Consider the following 13449-nt stretch of genomic DNA (forward strand, 5'->3'; position numbering starts at 1 on the left):
CACACCCATTATGCACTAGGCCCTTTATATCCATGACTTAATTCTCATTTCAACACTGTGGGTGCTATTATTAATCCATTTTACAGATGAGGAAATGAAACTCAAAGAAGTTAAGTAACCTGCCCTGGATCACACAGCTAGGAAAAGACAGAGCCAGGATTCCCACCCAGGTCTGCTTGACTGGAGCTGTGTTCTTTCCCATCTATCCCTCGGATGGGTGGGATTTGAGGTGTCAGAGGTGGGGTAGAGGAGAGTAATAGCTGGTCCTGGAGAACTGTGGTGTTACTTAAGCACAGGTGGGTTCTAAGTGGCCCGGGGGGGGGGGGGGTCCTCACCTGTGTGTCAGGCCCTGGCAGCGGCTGTCCAAAGTCCTGCCCATTGGCAAAGGCCTCCAGTACCGACAAGAGGTCCCTATTACAAATGGCTGTCCAGAGTCTTTGGGGCTCAGGTGTGGACCGGCGGGCAAACCTGTGTTCCACATATTTGGCCACGATGTAGTCCCTGCGGGCGCTCCTGCCAAAGACAACCATGGGATCTCAGAGTAAGGACCGTTTCCACCCAGCCGACCCCTGGAACCATCCCACGGGAGAAACAGATCTCCTTTCCCCCAGAACCACATCCTAGGGACTTCCAGACCTGAGGCTCCCCTCTTCCCAGACTTCTAATCCATGACCCTTCTGAGACCCTAGGGGCTGGGGAGGCAGAAGCCCCTAGCCAGGACACCCCTCCATCCAAGAATCCCCTTACATGTCACTTTCAGCTGACGGTTTAGGGCCACCGTGTGAGGGGAGCTGGGCCTCCATGACCTCATTGAAGCTCGTGTTTCCAATGTTCAAGGCCAGCTGTGGTTGAAAGTGGTGGTGGGGCAAGAAACGGGGAGATTAGGCCAGAGGCCCCGCCCCTCAGCCGCACTCCGGTTCAGGCCCCGGCCCTGACCAACCCTTCTGGCCCCACCCACCGGCCCCACCCACCAGCCCCGCCCCCGAACCAAACCACACCCTAATTCTCCCTCAGGCCGGTCCAGGCCCCGCCCCCGCCCCGCCCTCACCAACAACTCCGAGGGGCCCAGCAGGTCCAGGGTGAGGGACTGCATGCGCGAGAAGCGCACGCCCAGCTCGCGGTGCACGCCGGAGCACTGGATGCAGGTGAGCACGCCCAGGTTGGTGCTGAGCCACGTGGGGTCTGCGGAGGACAGCAGCAGCTCCAGCCTGGAGGTGCAGGCCCCTGCCCTCCACTTCCGCCTCCCGCCCGCCCTGCCGGCCGGCCCACCTGCAGCCCCGCAGTCGCAGCACTGGCCATTCCCGGGCCTGCTCTTCACCTCGGCGATGAGCATCTTCGTGAGGTCCTGGGGCTCCCCGTCCTGCCCGGTGCCCCCACAGGACCCCGGGCTGCCACTGGGTTCCCCCAGGAAGGCGCTGCTCAAGGCCTCGTCCTTGCTGTTCTGCAGCACTGACACCCACCTGCGGAGATGGAGCGGGGTGGGGGACGAGAGGGGGAAATGGATACAGCTCCCCACCCGCCCCCACCCCCAGGGCTGGCGAGGGGCACTCACGCCTCACACTCGCGTTCGTCCTCTGTCTGGAAGTGGTATGTCCGGTTGTCTGTCGGGAGAGAAGGGGACATCTGGCCCACAGAAATCCTGCTGGCCTTCCCAGGCCCAGGGATCCCCCACCAAAGCATCTGGGCCCAGATGGAGCTTTTGTCCCTGCGAGTCACGCCCTCTCCAGCTAGGAGCGGGGAGGGAGGATAATGGTAGTAGTGGTTGCTGCTGGGGCAGTTTCTCAGAAGTCACCTCCAAGGTAGGATCCCAGCAAGGCTCCCTCTGTGTGAAGCCCTGGTTCCAGGGTCAGGGGAAGTCTCCCAGGGCACAGAACCCCACTCAGCTTAGAGGCAGGGTGTCCTCAGAACCAACTGCCACCATGCCACTGGGACCCTTGGCCTCCTGTCTGGTCTCCCTGCTTCCCATCTCCCCCTTTCCCCAGCCTGTCTGGCCCCCCAACTGTTGTGCCTAAGGCTCTGCCCTAATCACACTGCTCCCCTGCTCCAAGACCCTACATGGCTCCCTACTGCCAGGAAATAAGGTACAAACCTTTAACAGTCATTCCCAGGCCTTGGCTCTCACTACCCCTACATGAACCCTTCACTCTGGCCAAACTGGCTGGCCCATTCTCCTGCTTCCATGCCTTTCATTATGCCAACCCTGTCTCCTAAAATGCCCCCACCCCCAAATCTCCATTCTACATGGCTTTCACAGCTAAACTCAAGTGTGCTCTCCTCTAAGCAGCCTTTCTTGATTCCCCACAGCAGGCAGGACCTTCCCTCTCTCTAATCTTCTGCAGGGCTACAACTGCACCTCTCCTCTGGACACCCCTCCTCATCTTATAGTCCTAGACTCCCGCCTCACACCCCTGCCAGAGAGCGCGCAAGATCTAGGTCTTTCTCAGCTTAGGCCTGCCTACATGTAAAGCTGGCACCAAAGGCTCCAAAGGATGAAGAGTGAAAAGTTTAAAGAAATAATTTCAAAACCCAGATGACCCAAATCCATTCAGATATGCTTTACATCAATAATCACATTTAATGTGGAAAGTGGGTACATTTCAGTGTTTAACGTGACGTGGGGTGAAGCCTCTGCAGTGTCCAGGGGCCAAGGAGTCTCACAGCTGCAGCTGTCTGAAATCATGTGTGGCCTTGGACATAGACCCCTAACCCAAGCCGCCCCGGAGCTGACAGGTCTCTTAGAGAAGGCCTGGGCAGTGGTGGGGGAGGAGGGCAGGGACCACTCACGGGTCACTAGGTCAAAGCACTTTTTCTCTTCGGGGTTTGGCCTCACTTGGCACGTCAGCAGGGTCAGCTTCACTGGGGGGCGGTTTATCTGTGGGAATTTGGGGGTGTAAGATGTACATGTTAGTCTCTGGGCCTCCCAAACTCATTAGGCCTCCATTTCCCAACCTGTTAAATGGGCATAATAATCCTGTTCCAGTTTATATTTCTCTTTTCCTCAATGATAAGAGTGTGACCAAGACTGGGGGCTTTGGGTCCCATCCTTCCTCCCACAAGGTGTTTCTAGCTCCCTGAATCCGGGGGCCAGTCGTGGAGGGAGGGCTTGACATTTGTCTGCTCAGACCACCAGGAGGAGAGGACCCCTCGTGCCCTGAATCCGCCACCGCCTCTAGGCCTCACCGTGCTGTGGGAGATGGTCAGGCAGCCGTACTTGACTCCACACTTCCTTTTCTGCCAGACTCTTCGAATTCTAAGGCCCAGAGGGGTAGAAAGACAGTGGCCAGAGGCTCACACCTAATTCCCCTGTATCAAAGAACAGAGTCCTGGCCCCACCTATAGGATCTCTCTAGCCTCATCCTTCCACCTTTTCCCTCCCCAGACCCTGATACCCCTCACTCTCTGGAACTCCTTTCTGATGGAGACACAGTCCTGCCCTCAGGAAGACCCCAGTCTGACAGAGAAACAGCCCCATTCTCTGGAAATCCTTATTCTAAAGGGACGATGTGACTTTGGCCCTCTGAGAGCCTCTGGTCTGATGGAGGAGACACAGCTTGCAACCTTAGGGAGCGCCCGGTTGGAGAGGAGGCTCTTGACCACAACAGGTGATTTATGGTTACACTAAGCAAGATCAATACTGAAGGGCCCTAAATAAAATTAGCAAATCCACGGCCCAAAGCCACTTAACCCTTCTCCTATATGTATTCATTAGTTTCTTCTTCAAAGTTATTCTCTGATAAAAACTGATTAGTAAGTAGAAATATGAATATATCCCATAGGGGCCTTTGCATCTCAAAGACTTTTTTTTTAAACACTAGGGAGCAAGGCACAGTCAACACTTCCATTTCTAGGCATATTCGGTGTATCGCAGAGGTTAAAAGTGAGAGCATGGTAAATGCTCAGTAAGCATTAGCTGCTGCTGCTTTAAGTTAAGACCAACCAGTGACTTTTAGCAGAGGTTCACATGGCCAGGTGTCTGGGACAACCCAAGATTTGACGATTTTGCATTCCCAGAGCGGAGGGTCCTGCAACCTCAGGGTCAACACAAATGCTAACAACAGTTCCTTTGGGCAGCTTCCCCAACCCTGTCCTTCACTAGCTGTGTGACTTTGGGCAAGTTACTTAAGCTCTCTGAATTACTTACCCATCACTCTTCTTGTACAGAAAGCCCACCTTCTCCGTCCCAAACTGCTTGTTGCCTTGGTGCTGGTGGATGCTGTAGCCACCGCCTGAGTTCTTCCGGCTCAGGTGTTCCTGTCCCTCGGACATAGAAAGGAGAGCTCAGGGCATCTGGGTGGGAAGAGCCGCATTCTGCGGGGGCTCCTCACTCATGGAGATTTCCTAAGGGGACCCTGTGGGGTCTTCCTTCCTTCCCTCCCTCCATGGTGGGCCCTGGGGAGGGGGTCGCTCCTTTTGGGAGGGTTCAGGGGCTGACCTCTCTGCCCTCAAGCTGCAGCGTCCCTCGGAGGGAGTCCCGGAGCTGGGTCAGCTTCTGTAGCTCCTCCTCCTGGGCTTGACGCAGCTATGGGACAAAGGACAGGACCCCTCATCAGCCAGTAAACATGCCAGGTGCGGAGCCCAGACCCAGAGCGGCAGGGCAGTAGCCTCACTCTACGGGCAGCAGCCAGCTCTTCCACACCCACAGACTTTCCTGGAAGGACAGGGGCTTGACCACGTGCCCAAGGGTGAGGCCCGACTTACTGCATGTACTGAGGCCGCCAGCTTCTCGATGAAGGGGGACAGGCTCTGCGCAGCCTTCCAGCCATCTTGGAAAAAGCTAGGAAGTGTCAGAGGCCAAACAAGGGTCCAGAGAAAGATGAAAATGAGAGATGAAGCCAAGTGTGGGAGAAGGATCCTTAACGTGTACTTTAAGGAACACAGGGCATCTCGAGGCGGTATATACTGACGGTCAAGGACAGACACTCCAGAGTCAAGACTTTCCTAAGTGGGTTCAGATCCCACTTACTAGCTGTGTGATCTTGGTAAATGAGCCTCAGTTTTCTCATCTATAAAATGGGGATCATAACAGTATCTGCTCCCAGAGGTGTTGGGGGACTGAGTGAGATGACGTTTGAAAGTACTTAGTGCCAGGCACACGGAGAGCACTCCGTAAGGAGTGGCTGTGAAGGTGCTACCAGCGAGTGCAGACATACAGGACCTCACAGGTCTGCTGGACCTTGGAGAGGGGCCTTGTTCTATGATACTGGAAGGGGCAGGGATGGGGATGTGGGGAGACACCTACTTGTGTTGGGCGTGGAAGAACTTGATGAGGCTCTGGAGGAAGTCAGGCCCCTGCTTCATCTGGCTCTCCCCAGCTTTGAGCAGATACTGGAGAGGAGGTGGGGCAACATCTGTGACGTGAGCCCAGGCAGAAACCTGGGGACAAGGGGCTGCAGTCCCCAGCCCAGGCTCATCCTCTTGGCCCTGGCTGAGCCTTGGTGACATGCCAGAGGGCCACCTGGCCAGGACCTGAGCTGAGCCTGTGACTGGTCCCCAAGGAGTTCAGGAGAAGCAGACAGGAAGGCACATCCCACCCCCACCAGCACCCGGAGCACCCCTTACCTCACACATGTGCAGCTGGAAGACGCGCCGCTCTCTCTGTGTGTCCTGAGCCGTCTCTCCAGGGCTCCCTCCTGTCACCCTGGCCCGATCCCGCTCCTTCTCCAGCCTGGCCCTAGACCCCAAGGAAAGAGAGGCCTAAACAACTCTTGCCAGCCCCTCCATCCTCCTCTCTGCCAGGGCTACACAGGCGAGGGGCATGCTCCTGTGTGAAGCCCTCCCGTTGCCAGCTGCGTGGCGGGCTGGGCACGATGGTGAACGAGGCAGATTCAGGGAACCCACAGGGTGGCCGGGGAGAAAGATGTGCAGAGAGCTATGGGAGAGAAAATGGGGATCCGACCGTCCGGGCTGCTCGGGAAGTGACATCAGAGCTAAGATCTGAAGCCTGAGAAGCTAACCTGGAAGAAGCTACAGCTGGGCAGGACTGGACCCTGCAACAGCCCCAAGGCAAGAGGGCGCAGGGACACATGCAGAGACGGAAAAGTGGGTGGTGCCAGCTGAGTTGAAGAAGGGCCAGACCGTGCAGGGCCTAATCCAGACCCTGTTAAGTTCTTGGTCTTTATCCCAGAAGCAACGGGAAGGATTTGAAGGTTTTTATGCAGGACAGTGATGGGCTCAGATGAGGGCCAGGAAGAATTTGGGGAAACAGTTCTGATTTGCCTGTAAGTGACTTAGAACCTCGTGGGTTAGAAGATCACAAAGTACCTTCGTTTGTCTGAGTCCACGCCGCTTCCCTTTTAGCTTAGAAAACCTTTGTTCTTTTTAAGCAGAGACAAAAAGTGCTTTCCATCCTTGTAGCTAAGAGTAACCTAGACCTTCTCTCTTGGAGGTTGGCTAATTTCCCTCTCTGGGAAATGTGTGGATCTGTGTGTGAATAGTTTGCTGGAAGCCCCATATTTCCATGTTCTCAGGTTGGGCGCATGTGACCGTGAATCCCATGTACAGGAGACGTCTTGATTAACAGTTTTGTTCTCAAGTGAGCGCCCAAGCACAGAGGACAAAGACAGGTGGGATTAATATGGGCTGTGCTGCTTACAAGCTGCATTACTTCCCCTCCCTTCCCGTCTTTGAGCCTCAGTCTCCTCATCTGGAAAATGGGGATCCTCATCTGTACACAGAAGAGATGGCACGCAAAAGACACGGCGGCTCTTATCATAGGCCCTTCCAGGCCTCAGTTTTCCCATCTGTAAAGTGAGAAGCAATGGCCTACGATACCACCGGAATAGTGTTTATATGCAGAATCTGTCCCTGGAGACCTGTAGAGCAGTTCTCAACTCTGGAACTACTGGCATTTCTGTTTGTATGTTTCGCAGCATCCCTGACCTCTACCCTCTAGTGGCCAGGAGCATCTCCCAGTTGTGACAACCAGACATGTCTCCAGACATTGCTCCAGAGCAGGCTCTGCAATTTTTTTTTAAAGAAGGGGTTATTTTTTATTTCCGTAAAGCTTCCTGACACCCCAAGTAGGAGTTGGTGGAAAGGCAGTACAGTTGGGAGGGGACTGACCCTGGCAACTGGGCCTGGGGTCAGGACAGTTTTTTTTTTTTTTGCATCTGAAGATGAGCGGCAGAGAGGGGAGGCGACGGCTGGGCCTGCGGTGTCAGTAGCAGCGCCCAGCAGCTTGCTAAGAGAGGTGGGAGACTGAGTGACATCAGCTGGGAGGGGACAAGGGGATCTGCTGGCATATACTGCTACCTCATCTTTCAGTAGCGAAAAATGAAGAATAACCTACATGGCTGTCGACAGGATATGGTCAAATTATGGTATGTCCACATGCAGGAATACTATGCAGCTGTTAAAAAGGATGAAGCTATGTATAAACAGTTGGCTGACGCAGAAATTGATGATACAGAGGGCTAAGGGACTTGGGCATGCTTGGATTTTGGTATCTGAAGGGGTCCTGGAACCAGTTCTCCAGGGATACTGAGCGATGAGTGTCCTGACATTGAAAGATATCTAAGTCAGGGTAAATGGATAAAAAGCAAATCACAATACAATACAGGATTAGAAACGTGCATTCTGGATGTGAATGACAGCTCCTTCACTTCTGTAACCTTTATAAATCTTTCTAAGTTTGTTTCCCAATTTTGAGAATAATACAGTAGTCCCCCCTTATCTGTGGTTTTGCTTTGTGTGGTTGCAATTAGCCATGGTCAACCTATGTCTGAAATATTAAATAGAAAATTCCAGAAATAAATAATTCATAAGTTTTAAATTATGAGTAGCATGATGGAATCTCATGCCGTTCTGCTCTGTCCTGCCCAGGACAGGAACTGTCCCTTTGTCCGGTGTATCCATGCTGTAGACACCACCTGCTCTCAGTCACTCAGTAGCCTTTTCAGTTATCAGGTTGACTATCCAGGTATCACAGGCTTGTGTTCAAGTAACCTTTATTTTACTTTTTGTTTTTTTTTTGAGACAGAGTCTTGCTTTGTTGCCCAGGCTAGAGTGAATGCCATGGCATCAGCCTTGCTCACAGCAACCTCAGTCTCCTGGGCTCAAGCAATCCTGCTGCGTCAGCCTCCCGAGTAGCTAGGACTACAGGCATGAGCCACTATGCCTGGCTAATTTTTTCTATATATATTAGTTGGCCAATTAATTTCTTTCTATTTATAGTAGAGACAGAGTCTTGCTCTTGCTCAGGCTGGTTTCGAACTCCCGACCTTGAGCAATCCGCCCACCTTGGCCTCCCAGCGTGCTAGGATTACAGGCGTGAGCCACCACGCCAGGCCCTTATTTTACTTAATAATGGCCCCAAAGTGCAAGAGTAACGATGCTACTATGTTCTATTTTATTATTAGTTGTTGTTGTTAATCTCTTACTATGCCTAATTTGTTAATTAAACTTTATTATAGGTACATACACATAGGAAAAAAACATGGTATATATAAGGTTCGGTAATATCCTTAGTTTTAGGCATCCACTGGGCATCTCAGAACGTATCCTCCAGGGATAAGGGGGACTACTGTAATGACACCTAGTCCTTGCATAATATAATGCAAGGGAAACACTGAGTACAGTTCCTGGCATGTGGCACGCCCTCAATAAATGGCAGGACTATGAGATGCCAGTGATGGTGACGATGACATTGTAGCAAATACTATTGGTGATGCCTTTGAGATCATTGTTTTAGCACAGAGTACTTTCTAATTTGTTTCCTTGTTTTTTTGTTTTTTTTTTTTTGAGACAGAGTCTCACTCTGTTGCCTGGGCTAGAGTGCCATGGCGTCAGCCTAGCTCACAGCAACCTCAAACTCCTGGGCTCAGGCAATCCTCCTGCCTCAGCCTCCCGAGTAGCTGGGACTACAGGCACCACCATGGGCCTATAGTGGTGGCCACCATGCCCAGTTAATTTTTTCTATATATGTTTTTAGTTGGCCAATTAATTTCTTTCTATTTTTAGTAGAGACGGGGTCTCCCTCTTGCTCAGGCTGATTTCAAACTCCTGACCTTGAGTGATCCGCCCACATCGGCCTCTCAGAGTGCTAGGATTACAGGCGTGAGCCACCTCGCCCTGCCTGTTGCCTTGTTTTTTAAATGCTAGTAGAAATTAAAAGATGGAGCTATTTTAGCTCAGGGTGAAGATAAGCTGTGAAGTACTGTGAATGGCTTTGTCAATTACCATAGCTCTGTCCCTCAGCCTCAGCTCTGATAATTCACAGAGATTTACCCTATGAAGGCTGACATAGTCATTCTGATATGACCTGACACACCTCAAACTAATAGCTGGGGAGTGATTCCTGCTCCCCAGAAAATAACAACTTCCATTTCCCTCCCTATCCTCAAAGGATCACCAATTTTTTTTAAATACTTTGGATGTTAGAAATCTTTTTATTTTCTACGAGTGGAGTTGCAGCAGAAGAAATAAAATGAAATAGTGGATAAAAAGTATTTAAATGCTAGTTACTAAGAACAAGATAACTGCAGAAGGGGATGACAACAACAGTTTAACGTTATCAATGGGACAGGGAACAGGCACTCCTGGTGCGGTGGGGAGAGAGATGGGAAGAGGAAAAGGACTCAAAACAAATCACACACCTGCCATCCTTGACACACTGAGCCAAGCTTAGATGCCGCCTCTCTTGTGATGCCTTTTCCAACTACCCTTCCATCCATTCAAACAAAACTACCTGCTTTTTCTGCCACCTCTGCACTGATGCTAGGGTTATGGCACTATCACTGTAGTTCAATTATTCATTGAGCCTCCTCTCTTCTTGCCTTACAAAACAGGAGGGTTCACTAGGCAAGGATTATAGTGGTGTTTTTTTTTTCCTTGCTACTTATCTATCTATAACAGCAGCTTTTCCTGCCATGGGCACTAAATCTGATGGCAGATGTAAAGAGCTTATCCCAGTAGCTGGCACAAAGGAGGCTCTTAATAAGTATTAGCTGCTATTATTACTAATTATTATTTTTAAGCACTAATTCTGTGCCAGGTGCTCTGCCATGCCCTTCACATACCAAAGTGATCACCCCATTTTACAGACAAGGAGCCTGAGGCTAAGAAGATATAAGTCATTTATCCAAGTCACGCAGTTGTTAAGTGGTAGAGCCAGGATTGGAACCCAGGTCTGTCTGATGCTAGAGCCTTAGGAGAAGCATCGGTGACCAATACTGTGGCTCAGATTCGTTCCATCTCTCCTTCCCTGCCTCATTCCTGCCAGCCGGTGACAGTCACACTGTTGCTTTTTGGAGAGACTATAGTCTCAGAACAAGGACCGTTTTACAGATGAGGAAGGTGAGGCCCAGAGAAGGAAAATGACTTGCTCAAGATCGAAAGCTGGTCATGGTAATGCTAGAAGCAGACGTATGGGCTCCAGCCTCTTGGTCTCTTCCTGTTAGTCTGGTCCCAGTTCTGGCTCAGAGAGTCAATAAATACCTGTTGAATTTAAGTGTGGGGTGCTCTTTATATGCATGCACTGTGCTTATGTCACCTCCACATTGACCTGCAAGGTGCCACTGCCCTATTTTACAGATGAAGAAACAGACCTGTACATGGAACAGCCCAGATAAACTTGGCTTCTGCGCATAGCCTGGGATGCCCTTCTCAACAGCCCACGTGGAGAGGCAACCCTCTTCCTATATGGACAAACAGGGGGTGAGCTCCCGGTGGCATTCAATAGATGCTGTCAGAGCCTTGGCCCTTCCAGCTGCTGCTCAGACTGGTTTGGTAAGAAGGAGGTAGCATTACGTAGCAACTTATGGCTCGATGATATCTGGCTATACCTGGAGCCCATATGAAAAGAAATGTACACAGTCACCTGTGCTAGGACACGTAGCTCAAACTGTGTGGCTCCATGGTAGGAGCCCGGAGACCACGCAGCAGAAAGAGCACTGGACTCAAAAGCCCTGGGTTCTAGTCTAGGGCCTGCCAATAACTCACCAAATAACCTTAGCCAAGCCCCCTGTCCCATCAACTAAATGGAGTCTTGTCTACAAATGAAATCTTGCAGGAATGCTTCTACAGAAACCTAGCAACAGCACATCTGCTTTTGGAAAGGTCAGCAGAGCAGGGCTTATTCTTTCTGTTTGATAGGTGATACTGTGAAAGGCTATGGACTTAGTCAAAGTAATTCGGGAAGAAAATGGCCACGTGGTCCCAGGATAACCTGTGTCACTACCATGGCTGGGCCTCTAGAGCAGACGGCCACACCCCGTCACAGGCAGGGATGCTCACACCCTTCACCACGGGCTCCACGCCCACAGCTGGGGTTGAAGATGCTCGTGGAGGGAGAAGGCGTGGTGGCTTCCTTCAGACTTGGGGAGGTGCCGTGGCCCTGGGAGCTGGAGGAACAGTTAAAGCTCCAGGATCTATTTCTTAGAATTGATCCTACAGAAATAATTATGGGCGGTAATTCGTTCCAATACTGCTACCCCAATGACAGGGTGGATTAAATACATTACAGATTACGCATATGTTGGTACACTGTGCTCCCATTTAGTGTTGTATAAGAATGTGTAACGATGTACAAAGATGGTCACAATGTATTTTTGAATGAAAAAAGGCAGATTACAAAACAGTATCATTGTTATCTCAGTTTTGTAAAAATATTTCTTCATATATAGAAAAATAAATGGAAAAATGTTAATACTTTAGGCTTGGAAATTAAAGATTTTTCTCCCATTTTTGTAGTGTCTTCCCATACTTGCTTTTTCTTTTTAAATGATAAAATTCCAGTGTTACCCATATCTTGTAAAAACAAAATTCAAACAACAGAGAAGACGACCCCCACCCCCACCCCCGTGACCCTGATCCTCTCCTAGCGATGACTACAATTTTTTCTTCTTTTGCTTCTCTATTATTCATAATAAGCACGTACGTATTGCTTTGGCAACATGCAAGAAGAAACAAAACTTTATAAAGAAGAGCAAACGATGCTCTGAGAGGTGGGCTGGCTGGGACCTTTGTCGAACCCTCAGAAGAAACTGGGGGAGTCTCTGCTCAGGGAGAGTCGGTCACTGGGGTCTGAGGCTCCTTCTGTCCCGTGATGTCCCTGCAGCTGATGAGAGAGCTGGAGTATCATGTGGCGCACACAGGAAGCCCGGGTGTGGCATCACCTCCCTTTCTTCCTCTACGGATGCCACCTGCCACTGGGAGCAAGGAGCGTGAAGCCCACTCTTGCCTCTGCCTAGCTGTGTGGCCTTGGACAAGTGGCTTCACTCTCTGAGCCTCTGATCAGTTCTGACACAAATACTTCCTTCCCAGAACTGGGGAACGATGAGGATTAAATGCCTGGCATGTGGAGGCGTTCGGTAAACAGTAGCCTCCTTTCCGCCCTTGCCCACGCCTGGCACCACCCAGCAGATGGGTCTCCAAGCACAGCATCCTGAGGTCCCTTCACGACAGTTCCCCTTTGGTGGTCTCGAGGCCCAGCACCCAGAATCTGATCAGGCCTGGGTATAAACCACCCCCTGTCAAAGCCTCTACAGAGCAAGAGACCACCCACTTCTGGGTGACGCGTCCCCGGCCGATATCCAGCCTCCTGCTGCCATGCAGTGGCTGCCCTCCTGGACGAACCACCCTGGCCACGGCCACTTACATTTTGGCTTCGTAGTCCTTCCAAGCCTTCTCCAGCTGCTTTTTGGAATCCTGTGGTTTAAAAGAAGAACAATTTGCCCAAAGGGAAATTAGGGGGGACCGGTTGCATAATCCCCTGCGCTGCTCAGAGCCATTCTCCAGCCAGCCCTGCCCCACAGCCCTGCCTGCAAACCTGTCCCCTCCAACAGACCCAACTAACCCCATTTCTCAGGGTTGAGCCCCTTCTCCCAGTTGACCTTCTCCTCCCCAGAGTTCACTTAGGTTTGGTGGGTGCCGGCCTGGGTTGTGGGGAGATCATTGGGCCTTGCTCAGAAGACAGAGATCAGCCATGAGGGTGAGGATGGGAGATTAAGATCAAGCTCCTCCCCTAACTTTGTCCCACCATTTCCTCCTGCCTGGTACTAGATCATCCTCTTGCCAGGAAGGCTACAGGTCAAGAAACATGCACAGAGAGGCTAAGAAGTCTTCCCAAGGCCACACAGCAAGCCTGAGACCTGGCTGACCCCTTGCTGGGGCCTCATCCAGCTGGGCTGCTCCTGCCCTTCTGAGCAGCCCCCACTTCCAAGGTGAAAAAGCTGCCAGTCTGGTTTGGGTGGTTCCCAGGCTGGCAGTCTGGAGCAGGGAGGGAACCCTCTATTTGGAGGACAGCTCCTCCCCTGGACTGTCTGGGGCAGACTGCCAAGGGAGATTATTCTGTCACCTTCTTTGAGCTCCACTCTGCATCTAGCCAAGGGCTGCAGGCACACAGACTGCAGCTCAAGCCTGGGACTCGGGATCCCTGGATCCCACACTGGCTGTCTCTCACCAGCTGTGTAAACCTCAGCAGCTGCCCAACTCCCCAGGCCATCCTGACCC

At 51.5% G+C, this 13449-nt stretch overlaps 3 protein-coding genes across 9 annotated transcripts in view; 2 read left to right on the top strand and 1 right to left on the bottom strand.

Annotated features, from left to right (window-relative positions):
- The window catches only part of RPL11 (ribosomal protein L11), a 484397-nt gene that overhangs the window by 281134 nt on the left and 189814 nt on the right, over positions 1 to 13449 (top strand). The window lies entirely within an intron of this gene.
- LYPLA2 (lysophospholipase 2) overlaps positions 1 to 13449 on the top strand; it is a 317757-nt gene that overhangs the window by 33016 nt on the left and 271292 nt on the right. The window lies entirely within an intron of this gene.
- The window catches only part of ASAP3 (ArfGAP with SH3 domain, ankyrin repeat and PH domain 3), a 47656-nt gene that overhangs the window by 5999 nt on the left and 28208 nt on the right, over positions 1 to 13449 (bottom strand). For 2 of the 4 annotated variants that reach the window (XM_012750798.2, XM_075994888.1), the window contains exons 5-17: positions 12596 to 12645; positions 5560 to 5671; positions 5240 to 5325; positions 4699 to 4774; positions 4433 to 4519; positions 4142 to 4251; positions 3181 to 3250; positions 2785 to 2872; positions 1553 to 1601; positions 1270 to 1460; positions 1049 to 1182; positions 748 to 842; positions 336 to 513 (exon numbers count right to left, since the gene is read on the bottom strand). In XM_012750798.2, coding sequence (XP_012606252.2) covers positions 336 to 513; positions 748 to 842; positions 1049 to 1182; positions 1270 to 1460; positions 1553 to 1601; positions 2785 to 2872; positions 3181 to 3250; positions 4142 to 4251; positions 4433 to 4519; positions 4699 to 4774; positions 5240 to 5325; positions 5560 to 5671; positions 12596 to 12645 — 1326 coding nt within the window. Of the gene's footprint in view, positions 1 to 335; positions 514 to 747; positions 843 to 1048; positions 1183 to 1269; positions 1461 to 1552; positions 1602 to 2784; positions 2873 to 3180; positions 3251 to 4141; positions 4258 to 4432; positions 4520 to 4698; positions 4775 to 5239; positions 5326 to 5559; positions 5672 to 12595; positions 12646 to 13449 lie in introns of all 4 variants that reach the window. The other 2 variants (XM_075994885.1, XM_012750797.2) reach the window with 1 other exon arrangement.

This window comes from Microcebus murinus, chromosome 2 (assembly GCF_040939455.1).
Source record: "Microcebus murinus isolate Inina chromosome 2, M.murinus_Inina_mat1.0, whole genome shotgun sequence".
NCBI lineage: Eukaryota > Metazoa > Chordata > Mammalia > Primates > Cheirogaleidae > Microcebus > Microcebus murinus.